This window comes from Phoxinus phoxinus, assembly GCF_949152265.1.
Source record: "Phoxinus phoxinus genome assembly, chromosome: 8".
Classification (NCBI taxonomy): domain Eukaryota; kingdom Metazoa; phylum Chordata; class Actinopteri; order Cypriniformes; family Leuciscidae; genus Phoxinus; species Phoxinus phoxinus.
The window spans coordinates 23,191,982-23,210,941 of record NC_136883.1 but is presented as its reverse complement, the minus strand read 5'-3'; the positions used below and the strand labels follow the sequence as shown (position 1 = coordinate 23,210,941).

The window sequence follows — 18,960 nt, the reverse complement described above, 5'->3', positions numbered from 1 at the left end:
TGACGCGACTGCCTAAAACTCAGTTTTTCTCAGTTTACATGCAAACGTGCAAACAGAGTTTTCCAAAATCTCCACTCTGGCCGGAGTTTAGAAAGAATCGTTTTCAGAGGAGAATTCTCCGTTTGTGTGTAAACGAGGGGCACAACCGAAGGGAAATGTCTCCGTTTTTCAAAATAACCATGTACGTGTAAACGGGGCCTAAAACTAACACACGACCTCAACGTCATCGTTCTCAACCACTCCCTCTGTTCGCTGGTTGGACTGGTAAAAAATGTATGAAACCCAAGAATATACCACAAGCCCAGACGTAGTACTGAAGGAAAATGAAAATTGAGTGGAAGTACGTAGGAGGGCGGAGCCAGGCTACTTGAACATGCCCCAGAACTCAAACCCCGGCGTTTGGAGTGGTGAGTGGATTCTAACTTCAACACCTCTGATTGGCCATTGTGTTCAAGAGATCAACAAACATGTCTGTGATTGGCTACATTTCTCACCGCTGCAAAACACGCTGTAAATAGGAAAATTTCACGTTCTCCAGAGCGCAAACTCAAAAACGAGGGTTTGCCAAATCTGTTTTGTCAATATTATATTAAAGTAGTACTTATTATAATTTTTTAATTACCCACATTAAACACAACCAAAAAATATTTGTGATCAAACATTAATTGGCGGATCCCCGGTTGATATAGGGGCCACGTAGCAACATAAATCAGCAAGAAATCCCCCCCACCCATAATTTTTCCAGTGCCAGTTTTTTGGAGGCTCCAGTAATCTCTAGCTTTGAGATGGTAAATAAAAAAACAAACAAAAAACAAACTTCTTCCATTCCACTTTTTATTATGAACAGTATTTTTGTTTTCATTATAATATCAAAATATTTCAAAGTTTATCAATATTTCTAGAAATGCTATAACATGGACATGAATGTTCTATGTGAATGCTGGTTTGTAACTGTTCTTAGCTAATGGATCCCTGGTAGCAGACTTTAACACAGATTTTAATACACAGTGACCAAGCCCACACTGCAGCTAAATACAGTTGTCACTCCAGTTGTTTTAATAGTGCACCCCAAAATTTTAGTTGCTGTTGAATGACTTCAGAATAAAGCATACAAGCATACATTGGACTAGTTTATGTTGCTTTTGGTACTTTTTAGATTTTATAAAGTATAAATAGGCTAACTATTCACTTTCATTATATCCATCAACAGAACTTCTTATTTTGTGTTCCAGGGATGAAATAAAATATTGGTTGGAGCAACATCAGGGTGAGTAAATGATGACATCATTTTCATTCTGGGTGAACTAATCTTTTAATCCTATTCTGTATACACAGAGTTTGGTTATTAGTGACAACTAATAATGTATTAAAAATGACCAGATGCTAATATTATTTTGTGGAAAATAGAAAACAACAAAGAGGCTAAACTACTTCTTGGTTACAGCTGTGAGACATCAACGATTGCTTGTTTTTTTGTAGTAGGATTGACACCTGCATTCTGTACACAAATGCAATGATAACTTAATTCATTCCTGAAAAAAATGCAGGTGACACTTCAAAAACTTTGCAGTGTGCACGTGGCCAGTGTGCATTCATTTAATGATTTAAAAGTGATGATTGGGTCTAAATCCCTGAAAACCTCTTCACAGTGAATATAGCATGCTTTATATTAGCTTTTGCTGTGCTAGCTTAGTGCTTAAATGGGATTTATGTATTTGCAACATACATTGTAATTGGCTTTGCAAGTCTTATGAATCCATTACAACATCACATTTCTTTATCATGTCATGAGCATGCTAACCGCCAAGCTACATGCTAACTTGTCATATAGATGAGACACTACAGATGTTGCCACCAAAGACAAAAAGACAATTCCACAAACAAGTTGGCTCATTTTGAAGCTGAATTATTATGTTAAGAAGTTCACATTTAGTTATTATTCTGGTTAAGTACATGTTAACAACACCATGAAATGAAAGTTCCACTTGCTGAGTAACAAATCAGTATGGACTGCAAAGCCCTTTGGCCCATATTCCTAATCCTCTCTCTCTTCTCACCAGTTCTGGTTGAAGATTTGGATGAGATTTGATGTGTGTGTGTGTGTATGTCTGTACAAGTGTTTATATGTGAAAGAGAATGGCAAGTCACAGAATAAGACAATGTTTAAGAGTCATCAAGCCATGTCAAATGGCTCTAGAAGAATATCCAGAATGCACAAGCCGGATTGGCTGCACTCGGTCCACCAATAATGAGTTGATGATTCTGTGCAAAAGGAGTTCCATTAGTCAATGAACCGGAGTACTACATCTTGTAAGCAACCAAGTGAACCTCCGCCAAGCCATCAACAATTGATCTACATCCAGAGCTACTGAATATGCTCGTTCAGTCATCAATGAGAGTCAAAGATGAGTTGTTGATGGCATGGGTTGCCTGGCACTGAAAGTGATCGGATGCAAGGTGCTAAAGAGGTGGAGTGTTTCTCCACTTCGGCTTGTCACACTCATACGGGAGTGTTACGTTTGAGATCACTGGTTGAAGGTGGGATCTGTTGACTGAGGTTTGTGAAGGTGGTCGAATGGCTAGGTCTGGTTGACGTCTCCCCAGGAGTCTCTGAGCTTCTATACTTCAGAGGAAGAGTCTGGCATCGGCCCTTAACTTTTGATCCTGGATCATGAGGGGGAAGCCCTTTCATTGAGCTTCCCGTTAGCTCGGGTTTGGAGGGAGGCCGTGGTAGTCCTGTTGGCTGGCTGCCCACGAGCTCTGGTTTCGAAGGAGGACGTGGCAAGAGTGTTGAAAGGCCGCTAGCAAGCTCTGGTCTGGACAGTGGGCGAGGAAGTGCTATCGAAGGGCCTGACGTGAGCTCTAAATCCAGTGAATCAGAGACAGATGTTTGGCTTCCAGAGGGCTTGGTTGTAGACAGTGCTCTAGGGACGTTCCAGTAGAGTTCTTTAGAAGATGGAGAAACTTTCTGGTCGAGGTGTGTGAATGTGGAGGAGTGGCTGGGTCTGGTTGCACGCTCTTCAGCTTCAGGACCTCCAGGCCTTGATGGAAGTGTTCGGCAACGGCTCTTAGCCTTGCAACTTGGGTCTCGAGGTGGAGGTCCATTCGAGCCAAACTCCCAGTGGCGTGATAGTGAGCTGGTTTTGATTGATTGAACTGAATGGTTTGAACATGCTGATGGTGTGGTGGGCGATCCATCATGACAGGCTATCTTAGACAAGGACTCTGAAGTTGAATTGAGACTTTCACATGTTGAATGTTGAAGTTTATCATCAGGTAGATCACTGGTGGATGCTATGGGTTCCTCTTCTGATTTCTCCTCAAGCACTTCCTCCTCTTCGTTGGTCACCCGAAGTTCTTTCAGCTCTTCATCTGACTGGCTTAGCATTACCCCACTGCAGACAGGCAGCTCCTCCTGTGATCCTTCCTCTAAACCCTTAATGACTACATCAATGTTGGTAGTCGTCAGTGGGTGTGACTGAGTGCATTGCTTGTCTGTCTCCTCGGAGAGCAGAAGATCCATCAGGAGTGTTTTCTCTCTCTTCAGCTGCTCCTTCAGAGAACGAGGCACGTCTGGGACCAACCATGCCACCAGCATACTGAGGAACATGGCCAAGTTCTACAACACAACAACATACAGAATCAAACATCCAGTCCACTATTATAAAAATATTTTGTGTTAAATACAATTTAAGCTCTAAGTAATTTTGATTTGTTTCTCAGTTTGCAAGAACATTAGACTTTGCAAGTCCAACATACTTACAGTGGAAGTCTGTTGGAGGCATTAAAGTCAATCATGAAATCAAATTTGGCAAGTCTTATTTTTATGGAATATTGCAGTGTTTATTACAAATGATTTATCTGTCTAGGTGCGAGGACAGGACAACCTGTCACTCACATGAGATCACACCATTAGAGAAAGGTCGTTTTACACGGATATGTCACAATAGGAAAGAAAATACCATTGAAAAGTTTGTTGACAAAGAGTTTTTCTTTTTGTCAAAATAATAAAGATCAAACCAAAAAGATTTACAACGACTACATTTAATTAGAACATTTTTTTTTTTACATTTGGTCAAAGTTTGGTCTGTTACAGTTTGACACGTTTTTGTTATTTTGCATATTATTATCAGAAAATTCTAGTCATTAACAAAAATCATATGCCATTTTAGTCGAATAAAAACTAGAAGATGGACTAATACTTTCATTTAATGGACATTTTTATCATAAGCAACAACTGAAAGAAAAACTGTAAAACTTACCACTGCCTATATGGGGTATGTTGGGTTTTAAAAATAAATATGCAGAGTTCAGCTTAAGCATTATTTTTATAAATACTATGTGCTGGTGTTTTCTGCATGTGCATATGGAATTCTAAAATAATCATGTCCATCTGTCAGTCAGGGGTAAATAGGCCACTGCTGCTTTTGTTAGTTAGGTCACAGTTCTTCCACCTTTATTTATATTTCAGCTCTATTTTAATCTTCTACCAGTAGTTCAAAAGGGAGAAATTAGACAGCTTGAGCCCCCTCATTCTGAACAGAAAGCTAAATCTGGTTACCTTCATCATGCAAAGATTATATGGACATATGAACAAAAGCTTTAGGGATATTACATCACGACTCTTCCTGCTATCGTTGCATGGATATCATGTACAAGATATAGGGATGACATGGCCATGATGACATTCGTTGAAAAATATTGCACATACTAAATTATAAGATAAAAGGTACAGAGAGCTTAAGTTGTATTTAACCCACAATGTTCCTTGAACAACAAGAAAAAAAGTAACAAAAACTGACCTGGAAAAAAATAACAAAAGCCAGGCGTGCAGCAAGCACAGACCAATACTGCTTAGAAAGCTGGTAAGACTCGGGAAACCAGGGTGGATCTCGATAGTCTTTGTACCTATGAAGATGAGGAATTGTTTAAGGAGAGAGAATGATATCAGGTATGCAGGCGAGTAGAGTTCACATGAGTATGTGTATGCATGTGTGTTGTGTGTACCTGCAAATACGGAGGTGTCTGTCGAAATCAGTGTCATGTGGGGCAGTACCAGGTGTAAAGTTGCTTGTGTTGAAATAAGCCAGTGTGTGGTTGGTAAAACCATGCATGGTGCCTGTCTCACTGTACAAATACTGATACACCATCCGAGGAATGAACTCCGATGTAAAGGAGATCACAAATGCCTTGAGGGAATAAAGATAGAAAGAGGAAAAATCGTTAAAATATCTGCATGTAATGAGATCAATCATACTAACAACCACCAGCAACTAAATATACATGTTTTTCATCATAAGTCACTATCTCTGTCTTAACACTCACATTAGTAATGACAGCAAACTTGCTGATACCACTCAAGATGTTGTACCATATGCCTGTGAAAAGAAAGATAAATATGCAACAGTGTGAACTAGAATGAATAACAGTCATGTTAAGTGTAAGTCTGTCCATATTTGCTGCTATATTTCATACCAATCTCTTTAGCACTGACTGCATCCGGTCGGCGTATTTCAGTGACGAATTTTGCCGCATCTAGTCGGATTTCAATGACGTTATTAAGCAGAGCGAAGACTGGTGCCAGCGGGAAGGAGGCCACAAAGAGTGTGACAAATCCATACTGAATAACTGCAGACAAACAAACGCATACATCAGTGATCCATGTCCTTAATCAAACCGGATTCATTACAGGCATCTTTAAACACCATCGCTATATCTCTATTAAAATACGAATAAAATGAAGAATAGAGCAGGTGTTGGCATAGGCCTACATGATTTTGATATTTGGTATATTTCTTGTTAATTACTGTGCCACTATAGCTTCCCATACAGCTGTGTGACTACAGTGAAGAATTACTGCAAGTATTACTAACGTATTTTGCCTTGCAGATGGGTGGCATTTCAAAATACACAACTAAATAAAATAATACATGTAATATTTGCTCTCTCTGTTACAAAAGGTTACCGACCACTGGCAGATTCTCTGTTACAGCCTGGAGTCGTTTCTTTCTTGATGCATTTATATGTAAATGTGTTTTTTTTCTTTTCTTTTTTATTAAAGTGACTTAGACGTTTTGACAGAAAGTAAAGCAAAGGAAGTGTAGTGTTGCCAGATATACCGGCACTACAAAGGTATCGCGATACTCTGCTTTTTAAAAAAGTAAGATTTTATTTGACTAGTACCAGTATTTTAAGACAGTGTTTTAATAAGAGCCGCATTTCCTGAGTTGTGTCGACATGCGACAGCAGGGCTCTGCTTCCATTCCCTGCAGGCGCACTGACTATGCCAAACTTTACTTATCCATGCAGCAGAGGACTGCTAAAAGTTATTGACATGTTAGAGCGTTAAAGAAAAATTAATGAATGAGAAAATAAAGCCAGGTACATGCTTGATTTTTAAAAAGAATTATTAAGTTCAATAAGCCTAAAAAAAAAAAAATCAATGTCGTACTCATGCCCTACCACACAACTGAAGAGTGAAATTATAATTTTGGTATTGTGACAACACTAATCAAGTGGCAGTCTTCACTGCGTACAATGCTTAAAGGGGTCATGAACTGAGAAATCTAATTTTCCTTGACCATATAATAGGTCATCATACTATGAAAATTTCCTGCAAGTTTCAGAGCAGAAAACTTCCTTGTTAGTCCAAAAACAGCTTTGATTGTAACCAAGCCCAGCGAACGACTCGTTGAGGAATGTGCCTATCTTGGTGAAAGACCGACTCTGCAGAAGAGGATAAACGCCTACTTCATCATTGCAACTTTGGCCCCGCCCACTGGCATGTTGGATTTCTGGACTAAAAACAACATTAACCTTCCAAAGGATCCTAATGCTAAGAAAGTGGTTATTTATTTTCAACAATGTGAATTTTTTGTGAATTAATTTATTTGTATTCGGTACATTTCACAGTGGATTCTTTGGTAAATCAGTCGCAATTTCGGTGCTGGCTTTGCAAACAAACTTTTACGATATGGACTCAACAGTAATGCAACAACATAGTAACAGTTTTAATTCTAATTCCTAATCTGTGAGCAGTGATTTCTGAAATGTAATGATTCATGTACAGTCAGATGTTCTTTGTCTATGTGTCAGTAAATCAAACCAGTGACTAAACGGTCAAATTCACATAATTTATCTTAGTAGGATCAAAATAATCTGTTATTTAAACTGTGATTAATTTATACAAAGAAAGCGATCAAAGAAAGTGTAATGCATATAATACTAGCTATTTCATATGCAAAAATGTTAGCCAATCACAGCAGTGGGTGGTTGATGTCTCACAGCAGACACAGCCCTTCAAAAAGAGCGTTCAAATCAGAGGGATCAAATCAGGGTAGGAAAAATGCCTTTTATTTCTAAATTATGACAATTAAAAATCATAATAACATTATGAGTGCACCCCATGAAACATTATGTGAAGTTCACAATGTACTTTCAGGAGGAGTGAACCCATCTAATCTTTCAATTAACTGCCGGAGCATATAAGCACCGGCTCACCTTGCTCTGGCATCAGCTGTTTTGGCATCCCTCCACCTTCCCAACTCCACCAACATAATTTAGGCATCTTGCTACCATACTCATCATCCAAGCATTAGTAGTCCCACTGGGGGGTATATCTAAGCTGGAGTTGAAGCTGCATCCTCGAGCCCCTCCACTGCGGACAACAAGTCAAATACGCTTAACTCTAAACCCCATCTCAGGACAAATTCAACCCCCTCTGCTGCACTGTCATCATCCACCCTGACCACCTGCCTGGAGGAAATAAAGGTGTGGATGAAGTAAATGTCCTGCAGTTAAACAGCTCAAAGACAGAAACTATTCTAGTCAGTACCCCCCATCAGGTCCAGACATCGGGTATTACTAACATTATTTTCTCTGGCCAGTATATTCCACTTTCAACATCAGTCAACAACCTGGGTGTTAAAATGAATTCTCATCTGAACTTTGATGTTCACATCAAACATCTGTGTAAGACCTCCTTCTTCCACCTTAAGAATATTGCCAAACTCCAGCATATGCTTAATCTTGCAGATGCGGAAAAGCGTGTCCAAACCTTTGTCTCCTCCTCCAGACTGGACTACTGCAATGCGCTCCTCATCATGATCCCTGACAAAAGCCTTCAGAAGCTGCAGTACATTCAGAACAGCGCTGCTAGGATCCTGTGTGCAAATATGACCATATCACCCCCATGCTAAAAATCACTCCACTGGCTTCCTGTCTCACTCAAGATTGAGTACAAGGTCTCCATCTTCACACACGAGTGCATTTATGGTGACGCCCCCCCTTACCTCAAGGAACTCCTCATCCCACAAACTTCCACACGTTCCCTCCGTTCTGTTTCATCATATCTCCTGAAACCCCCCAAGACTAAGCTCCGTACTATGGGAGATCGGGCTTTCTGTTTTCAGCCGCTCTCAGTCTCTGGAATGCTCTCCCTGACCACCTGAGGACACCTGAGACTGTGGATTTTTACAAATAAAATATATTATTATTATTATAATAACCTTATTATCTTAAAGATTATATGGACAAACAAACTCGTGAAAAAAACAATAAAACAATGCAGGTCATATCTCCTTTAAAGTAGTCATTGACACACTGCTAACCAATATGACTGATCTACTACAGGGTTAATCTGATTTACATTTATTTATATCTGTCATGGATCTTATCAACTTGATACTGTTTTATTTTTTCCCTCAATCAAGTTGAGTCTGTGGTCTCCCATCCACCATGATCATTCCTTGAATATCACAAAGCTTTAGGCCTGATCACACCAACACAAATGGGTCCGTTTTTTGTATGCAAATTGCCTGTTCAGACCAATGCATTAAAACACAGACCGACTGAATGAAAATGTGCAGATCCATCCCTATACTGGACAGAAGCAACAACTTTTAAGCCATTTCAACATCTCTCACCATGAAGGTTTTCGACAGCTGGATTGCTCGTCATCGGATTCTGTTCCCCCCATGTTTCTTATACAACAGGTTCTAATATTTATCAAACTGATACTGGTAAGGATCCATCCACAAATGGTATAGGATCAACAACTTCTAAGTAATTTTAACAACATCTCTCACCATGAGCGAAACACCAGTGCAATGAGCAGTTTGCGTGGCAGCATTACAGGGAACACTAACTAAGAGGAAACAGCTTTTGACAGAACACCTGTTCCGGATTCTTCCTCTGTTGTTGCTTATGCTGGTTACACCCCATGATTTTAGCCCCGATTTTCACTCACCGACGGTTATGTGGAAATCAAACACAAATATCCGAAATCTGAGGCAAATTGGTGCTCATTCACGTGAGTGACAATCGCGTAGTGTGTAGGATTAAAGACACCACCTGAGAGAAGAATGTGTTGTCGATGATCGTGAGATATGTAGCATGCTAAATATCTGGACCTTTCTATAACTCAAGAGTCATGCAGTCTGAAATTTCATTGACAACGACCTACAGCAAATAATGAGAGAGCAAGATACAGGGCAAGGGAGATTTTCAAGAGTCATAGATCTGCAATAAAACATCAGCAAGCATGGCTTCTTCAAGCAGCCATTCTCTCTCCTTCATATTCTTTTTTTCGTGCCTCTTTGTTGTGCATTTTAACCAGTTGATGGGAAAAGTATTCTTAAAATACATTCTAAAAATCGGAATAATTTGTAATAAATGATTTATTCACTGTATTTTTAAGTGCCCACGATAACAATATCGTGCATGTTCATTATCGTGATACATTGTATATCCATATACCTGCACGTCTAGTGTGAACAAGTCTTTCGTTTAAACTCGTCTATTTTTAAACAAATTCAAATGTAATTAAATGAGAGCCAGGATTACTTTAGCAAGATCTTGCTTTCAAAATTTAGACTAAGCTTCTTAGTTGTCCAGGCTAAAAAGTGCAAAACCTAACGTTAATTCTGATTGGACAGTAGCACCCAGAGTTGAGGTCAATCATAATGATGTGACTGAGGTAAAATAACATAATGTGAATAAGGTAAAAGTATAATTGTTAGAGCCAACAAAACGGCATTCACATTTTACTTGAATAATGTGAAGCAGGAGGTCATTATATTTTTGAAGAACTATTGGGAATAAAGTTCACTGGTGATGAATCATTCACAGGAATGTGTATTAAAAAAAAAAACATTTTTGGTTGACTTTAAAAAAACCTTGAGCCACAACACTGCCATTAAAAAGCCAAATAAGGCTTTTAATTTATGTACAGTACCAAGCACATAGTTATGCAATGCTGCTAAACATTTTTAGGATGCACGGCATTCAAAACAAGTAGAATAATGAAAGCAATGCAAGAAACGTAGCAGTCATTTGAGCAAATTGTTCAGTTCGAGCATGTGATACTCACCCATCTCCATGTACTCTGGGCTTAAACCCTCATATGGCTCCAGGTCATAGTCCAAATCCCAGCGCTGCGGTTCTCGTTTGGAGTCTTTGTCCTCCTCATCCGCCGATCCATCTTTCTCCTCCTTATATGTGCGATACATCTTCTTCAGCTTCCTGTAATGTCAAGCCGAACGTCAGCTCAGCCGTGTCATTTTAAAACCAATACTTCCTCCATTGCTCACTGTGCACTGCTTTGGTAATGTGTAACAGTGTTGAGAATCAAAATTTAATTGAACAAGAGAGTTAGGGGCTTATTTTAATAGACTGGGGGTACTTTAAGGAATCAAAGAAAATGAGCAGAGAGACCACAGGGAAGACTTTGCGTGTGTATACAGTATGTGTGTGTAAAACACTTACGGAATGGCAATTTCAAACACATTATTCTGAATAAGCTGCTTCCCCAGCATAATGATTCCCAGCTGAATACACACTTCAATAAGACAGCCACCTGGAGAACACTAGACAAAAAACACATGTACATGTAAATAGTTAGATATATTGTGCTAGAACACTAAAGAGAAATATATTGTTGTTTTAATAATTACCTCTTCCATGCGGAAATCCTTAAAGACATAAACATAGTCACCAGGACGACCGGCAAACCTAAATTAGCACACCAGAGTTATGAGAGATATTTTTAAATATTCTCTGGATTAAACTCAGCTAACCCAGAAATGTAGCATTTTGGTGTTAAGACACTGATGCCACACATACTACACAGTGAGAAACTACAACTATATAGACATACAACACTACATGTGACACACAGACAGCACAAAAGAAGTTGTTATGGAATTGTTATACGCAGCTGGAAATTTATTAATAAAATATGTTAATATTTTACAAAAATTATTTATAAAAAAAAGCTTTTATTCAAATGCACGACATATGACTCAATAATAGAAGGAAAAAAATAGAAAATTACAAAATTTTAGGTTAAAAATGTTTTGCTCATATAAAATGTTCTTATGAAAAAAAAAGCTTACTGCAAAGTGATATATACAATATAAACAACATAAATAACTTTCTCAACAATGCAGTACACAGGACAGACACACAACACTACAGTTTACAGTATAAACACACAACACTACAGTGAGACAAACACTACAATATACAATAAACACAGTACTACAGTAAGCACACAACTACACTGCAACACACTGGACAAGACAAACGGTAACAAAGTACATTATAATAATCCAATTATCATAGCTCTCAACAGAGACAGAACGTTACAATGGTTTTGGTGGGTATGCTAATGGGATTGCATTTTACCTGCCCTTAAAGAAGGCCACATAGAAGACAGGTGCAAACGCATTCATGCTCTTCAGCAAAAAAGCTTTCAAGATCACATGCTCCTCAAATGTCGATTCAGTCTTTGGAATCTCTGCAAGTTAACATCATTAACATCATATTCATAAGAATCATCATTGTTAATCTTTTTTAGAGTAAGAATTTTTTTTCTTCTTCAAATTTCATCTTTTTGTCATGTAAACACACACCAAGCTCTGTAATCCAGGCCGCTATAGCGCCGTAGATCTCATCCAGCACCAGAACCACCAGCAAGTTGATGATGACCGCAGTGGTTGTCACGGTAACACGCACATTAGCCTTGGCCTCGTGATCAGGGTTCATTGACATGACAGCAAACACAATGATGCGGTAGAGAATCACTCCGGACACGGCAGAGAACGTGACCCCTACCTGAGAAAACAGATCGATAAGAATTTTGACAATATAAAAACACTAACGTGACACATGCTCTTTTTAGGAAAGGTACCCACCATAAGTAGGATAGAGGATATGTTGATGCAATATCCTGGCAGCCGGTCAGTCCATGACAAAGACTCTGAGGCAAGCTACAAGAACAACAGCATGTTACTCCATATGCTCACCATATCAGACGCATGAATACACTATCTACTGGGAGAAAACAAAACATGAATTACATTTTTGCCTGATACTGATAAGCAATTATTTTATGTTATGTTAATAGCCAATATGATGGCCCATACTATAAATATATACTATTTTGCCCTTTTTTAACAGAACATCAACAATGTTCACACTAAATCTCTTATCTAGAATTGTTACATCTTTCTGGCAAATCTGGCATCAAAAAATGTGTGTACTGTCAAAATAATAATGTGAACTGTTTTTGTATAATATATATATATATATACACATAATATTATGTAAACAAACTTTTATGTTAATGCAATTAATCGCAATTAATCGATTTGACAGCACTAAAATAAACAAAGATTAATAGTTAAATATAATAGCATATATAAAAAATATATAAAAAAGAAGAATAAAAGCCTGTTCACACCAAGAATGGTAGCAATAACGATAACTATTTTAGCATCCACAAAAATGGTCTTTGCTCTTTACAGCAGAATGGATTCTGAATGGCTGTCAATGTTTTTTTCTGAAAGTGATTCCAATGGCATTGTTCCTCTGTGGTGTTACTGTTGTACTGTTTCAATTGTGATGTGGACTTCCTCATTCTCATAGAATTGGAACGATTATTAAAACTGAATAGTTATCGTTATCATTGTAGTTCTCATCTGTGGTGTGAAAGGGCTTTAAAACTGATTATTATATGGATTTTGCTAATACAACGCTATCATTTTCAAAACTCGTTATTAAAAACTTGCACTATGAAACCTATTTTAAAGTTTGCGTTCCCAGGCCACCAAAACGCAGTTGTGTAAATAAACGGCCAGAACGCATAAAAAGTTTTATGTTTTCAGTTGAAAACGGTGTCGTGTAAACAGACCCTAAATGAATAACTAATGTTTTTTTTACAACGAAAATGAATCAACACTGAACTTAATTAAACTGGACAATGACTTTCTTCTAGAGCTGCTGTACAGACAAAACAATCTGGGCTTTCGCACCGGGTAGTTAGGAACTAGCCACCAGGGTGGTTCCCCAAGAGCTAATGGTTCCCTTAGGAACAATTTCCTGGTAGCATTCACGCCAGTAGGAACTCTGAAGTGACGTAAGATGCGCTTGTTGTTGACTTATTTTGACGACGCTGAGAACTCCAGAGCTATAGTTTCTGGAGTAAATATATAGGCTATAATCTGTGTGTTTACACAGCTTTTTTTTTTTTAAATGGCGGGTGCATGTGTTCCACGTGCGCTTCAGCCAATCAGTGAACACTAACGTCACGGATATTTCCTATAGTGCTGGTTTTAAACCCTACTCTGAAGTAGGAGCTAAACAAGTTCATCCAAAAAGGAGTTCCTTGAACTAAAATTGTTCCTAGTTCCTGCGGTGTGAACACGCCAAAAAACGGGTTCTTCTGCCAATAGTCCTAGAACAATGAAAAGGTTCCTCTGGTGCGAAAGCCCCTTTTGTTGCATTCATTTCCTGTCATCACTGTAAAGGTGCTTTGAAACATTCTGTATTGTAAAAAAAAACACTATATAAATAAAGGTGACTTGACTTTAATTTAGCATCTTAATCATAAAAATATGCTAATATTGACCATTACCAATTTGGCTTCCGATATACAGTATGGTGGGTGTAGCTGGCTATATTAAAAAATTAGTTTACAAAATCTACAGCTGTATAGCGGTTATATGTAACAGAATGGGAAATAGTTTTGGACTTGGAAAAAACTCATCATTTAATGCAAGTAAGGGTGATTTGTTTGAAGTCAATGAACAGCACGGATCCTAACCCCCCTTCCCCCAGACGCACACGCATGAAATCTGAATTAAAACTCGACACTCTCTCAGGTACACGCACATAAACAGTGAACATGTGTCTTTGATTAGAGGAAGGACACCACTCTAACTTGTGTGTTTTAATCCAGCTCTGACTCTAATCCAGTATAATCTAGTGTGGAATACCCAGAGAGGTAATCTGCTTTGAGTGCCGTGTGTAGTAAGCGTGTACACAGAGATAGTGTTTGAGCGCATACGTGTGTTGTGTGTATGCGGCGCGGGCCTGACACTACGCACAAGGGCACAATGACAGTAACAAAAATCCGCAAAATCACATCAAGTGAAATTGCGACCAAACTGCTCATTTCAAATGGGAAAAACAAGGCGCCTCTCTGTTGGACTGTGTAATTCATTATCAAATTAATTAAATGGCCCGAAAAAAAGAAGAAAAAGATAAGAGAGCGCTAATGCGGGGTGAGATAAGGAGAAAGACGGATATGAGCCAGGTGGCCAGGTGGGGTCCGACGTAGGTCAGCGCAGTGACCACTCGATGACTGACAGCTGAGAACTAACTGCATTATCCCTGAAGCCCCGCCTCTTCTGGTTAAGTTGATTAGCTTGCTCTCTCCTAGGCAAACACACAGTAAACTCTCAAATGATCCCCCCCCCCTCCTCACCGGTGACTGCCCTCCTTTAGCATACAGTAGCTTCTCTCTTCCTTTGTCATCTGTTCCTGCGTCCGGCTAGAACACAGAGCAGAGATTAAAAGCACTGCGCGCACACACACACACTCAGTCTCTCATATCTACTTGGAAATATTTGCGTGGTATTCCAAGTATTTCAGCTCAGTGCATTTTTACGCAATAATTAATTTCAAACAAACATTCAAGACTTCACCTTGAGATCCTGAATAGTGAATTAGATGAACCAAAACACACATATATTAAATGAAATGTGTAGAGTACATCTATTGAAATTTGTATCATAATTTCCAAAATAAATCCTAATGGGAATTTAAAGGGAATCAAATGAGATGATTAATTTAAATCATTATACTTATTGTTAAACGTGATTTCACAAAGTACAACATGTTCCTGGATCAACATCTTTGTTGATCCTGGAACAACATTCCAATCAACCAATCAGATTTGAGGGACAAGTGTACATTTGGTCTCAAAATTAGGCTTACAACAATGGTTAGATTAGTGTCTAATAAAGGGGTTTCCTCTGATTTTAGGGATAAATTATGGTTAGATTTAGTGGTATAAGGTTAGGACAATATTTTTGGACAGGAATGCTGTTCCAGGATCATCAAAATATGTGACCCTGGACCACAAAACCAGTCACATGGGTCAATTTTTTTAAATAGATTTTTTGAAATGTATACATCATCTGAAAGCTGAATAAATAAGCTTTCCAATGATGTATGGTTTGTTAGGATAGATACAACTATTTGAAAATCTGGAATCTGATGGTGTAAAAAAATCGAAACATTGAGAAAATGGCCTTTAAAGTTGTGCATGTATGTTCGCGGTTGTGCTGCGTTCACTCACAAAAATAAATGTTTTACATATTTATGGTAGAAAATTTACCAAATATCTTCATGGAACATGATCTTTACTTAATATCCAAATGATTTTTGGCATAAAATTAAAAAGCAATACTTTTGAGCCATACAATGTATTGTTGGCTATTGCCACAAATATACCCGTGCGACTTGTGACTGGTTTTGTGATCCAGGGTCACATATCTTAATCCAGGATACTCACTTGGCAAAATTACGGGAACCTATAATTATTTTATTTTATTTAAAAAATTATCCTAATTATAATAAAAACTCCAATAGGATCCCTGTACAGTTTCTTCAGAATTTTGTCAAGAATCCAATTATTTGTTACAAAAAACTTTTCCACTAAAATCAGAAATGATATTTGCATGATATCGGGAATTGTGATTTCCAAGCTTGAAAAAGTCTATTATTAAAATCTTAAAGGGATACTTCACCGATTAGCATTAAGCTTTGTATCAGTAGAAACCCGGAAGTATTTTCGTATGACCGTGCTTCCCTCCCTCATGTATCTATCTCCCTCATGAGACGAGAGATTTCTGTATTGTGTGTCTGGAAAAAACCCTTAGATGACGCAAAAATCGTCATTTAGCGTCATCAGAGGCTTTTTTGGCCAGAGGCAAGAGACTACAGCTAGTAGTAGTAGCTAGTTCCGCATGTTTTCAACCCGCCCGGGTGGGATCTCACTCACAGAATGTACAAATAGCATTTATAAACTAAATCGTCACGGAGACTCATGATAAAACGGCGTCTTTTCAATTTCGAGTCAACAAGTAGCCTAGTTGTATAATTTCTTCCGATACTGCCCTCTGTAACCGGTAGGTGTGGCTTGGGAGTGGCCTCGTAGGGCAGCGAAGCAAGTGCATTCTGGGAGTCGCTGTCTTTCATCCACATGAGCCAAAAATACATTTTCTGGCTTTTCTCAGTCTAGAGGGCAACAACTTCTAAAATAATTTCACATTTCTACTACATACCGGTACATGACCCAATTTAAATACACATTCATCTTTCCAGCGGTGAAATATCCCTTTAAAGACATGGAGAAATCATGGAAATTTGTTTTATCGTGAATATACATTTTTCTAGAGTTATACTTTTTGTGGGTACAATCTTTATAAAATTATTTATATATAATTTATTATCACAATCAAAGTTATGGGAAAATCATGGATCAATTAAGGCGAGACATGGCAGGAAAAAACGTAGTTTTTTTTTCACGGGTCAATTTTGAGATTTTGGGCTATTTGTCTTCAATTTCAGTGTCTTCTTTCAGACTTGTGGTGAAAAAAAGTCCAAAATACACATTTAGGTATTTGTTTTACTAAACTTTGTCTATTTACGTCTGTAGATTTCTCCTAAATTCAACAAAAGTTGGCGTTCTTAATCAACGCACTGCTCCGCGATATCTGTCTGCTCCCTGTCATCACATACACTGTTGGAAATCTCTCTCTCTCTCTCTCTCTCTCTCTCTCTCTCTCTCTCTCTCTCTCTCTCTCAATGTTGTCAGATCCAAATATGGTAATTTCCTTTTTATCAGCAACCAATCGTGAAAGTACAATGGGCATTTAACTCTAAAAGCGAAATCTCATTGGCTGACAACGAGATTCGTTCAGATGCATCACGTGACGTGCTCTGACATTTAGATGTGTGTTTTTGACTGTTTTTCTGTTCAGTTGAAGGCCATAAATGCTGTTGTTTATAAGTTTTGATGTGATTTAGGAGGTTTGTATTGTTGTTGCTAATTATTTGATAAGATATTTTGTCTGTAAATAGTTGTTTCCACTAAAAAGGTATGAATTTTTACATTACAAATCTTTAAATGGCTTTTTCTCAAAATGAGTTTGTTGTTCTCCAGTATAAACATCTCAGCCTATGTAGCACCTATGTACACCAAAATTTCCAGTTATACACTTAGCAGTATTCTGAAGATATTTTCAGAGGGATTTGTTAATAAATCATTCCTGGTCTGATTTATGTGACATTTTGTGACAAAAATATGGCGGAAATTGATTTTTTAAAGGACAAGTTCGGTATTTTACACTTAAAGCCCTGTTTTCAGATCGTTTCTGATGAAATAGAACGGTTAAGATTGAAATTTGGACACATGCTGCTGGCCCGATGGAGAAGATCGCTGCAAAAGATGCTTTCCAACAGGTTTTATCTTAGTTTTTGTCCAACTCCATTGACTTATTTTGGATGTGCTGTGAGGTATGGTATTACAAAAACTACGATAAAACCTGTTGGCATTGGCATGCATATTTTGCAGAGATTTTTGTGTGAGCAGCCATTGTGGAGGTGTGGGGTGGGACCAAAGAAACCGAAAATTCTCGAGCAGAAGAATGGACACATCGCCAGCAGCATGTGTCCAAATTTCGATCTTAACCGTTCTATTTCATCAGAAATGATCTGAAAACAGGGCTTTAAGTGTAAAATACCGAACTTGTCCTTTAAGGCTATGGACAGCATATTTTGATTTCCTAGGTAATGAAAGCATATATCCTGAAATCCCTCTGAAATAATTTTTTCATCTTGTGTGTAAACAAAATAAAAAAATAATTTTGCACCTGGCTTCATCATATGTTCAGATCTATCTACCGGAAATATATGCAAAATTGCGCATATTTTTAATGAGATAATGCCTAATTTGCATAATTAAACATACAAATTTCAAAATCATGTAATATATTTTTTTATATACTTGTGTAAGTAATCAACTCAGGAAGTTTCACGGTGATATCTATTATTCTAACATTTTACCCTATTCACCTGTAGCCTGGCTCCGCCCTCCTACGTACTTCCCCTCAATTTTCATTTTCCTTCAGTACTACGTCTGGGCTTGCGGTATATTCTTGGGTTTTCTCCGATCAATTTTTTACCGGTCCAACCAGCGAACAGAGGGAGTGGTTGAGAACGATGACGTTGAGGTCGTGCGTAAGTTTGAGTTGACATACGTCATGAGACTCACGACCAAACGTTAGCGATTGGTTATGGCAGATCCAGAGTGACTTTGGGCAGATCCAATAGTTTTAAACTTCAACAGAGTACCCGCCTTCAAGGAAGTTAACGCTTGTCAATGGAGAGTGGCCAGACTCTCTGTACAAATGAAATGTACGAGAGTCTGGTAGGACCCAGCTAATTTACCTGTGGTGTCTCGCCTTAATCGGTCAAAATGTGTGGGAACCATAATAGTGCAGTTTACCTCTTCCTTCTTCTTCTTCTTTGCCGCTTTCTCTTGTTTCTTAAGAAGAAAGTCCTCATATGCTGGTCGTAGCTCATTCTGAGATTTAAACACACAAACATACA

At 38.2% G+C, this 18,960-nt stretch overlaps 1 protein-coding gene across 2 annotated transcripts in view; it reads right to left on the bottom strand.

Annotated features, from left to right (window-relative positions):
- Positions 1–813: 813 nt before the first annotated feature.
- ano2a (anoctamin 2a) overlaps positions 814–18,960 on the bottom strand; it is a 35,679-nt gene continuing 17,532 nt past the window's right edge. For both annotated transcript variants that reach the window (XM_079620506.1, XM_079620507.1), the window contains 13 exons: positions 18,857–18,934; positions 14,768–14,833; positions 12,195–12,269; positions 11,913–12,114; positions 11,686–11,797; positions 10,953–11,010; positions 10,765–10,865; positions 10,370–10,521; positions 5,476–5,628; positions 5,326–5,378; positions 5,008–5,189; positions 4,803–4,908; positions 814–3,619 (listed from right to left, as the gene is read on the bottom strand). In XM_079620506.1, the coding sequence (XP_079476632.1) occupies positions 2,501–3,619; positions 4,803–4,908; positions 5,008–5,189; positions 5,326–5,378; positions 5,476–5,628; positions 10,370–10,521; positions 10,765–10,865; positions 10,953–11,010; positions 11,686–11,797; positions 11,913–12,114; positions 12,195–12,269; positions 14,768–14,833; positions 18,857–18,934 (2,457 nt within the window). In that variant the 3' untranslated portion in view covers positions 814–2,500. The remainder of the gene's footprint in view (positions 3,620–4,802; positions 4,909–5,007; positions 5,190–5,325; positions 5,379–5,475; positions 5,629–10,369; positions 10,522–10,764; positions 10,866–10,952; positions 11,011–11,685; positions 11,798–11,912; positions 12,115–12,194; positions 12,270–14,767; positions 14,834–18,856; positions 18,935–18,960) is intronic.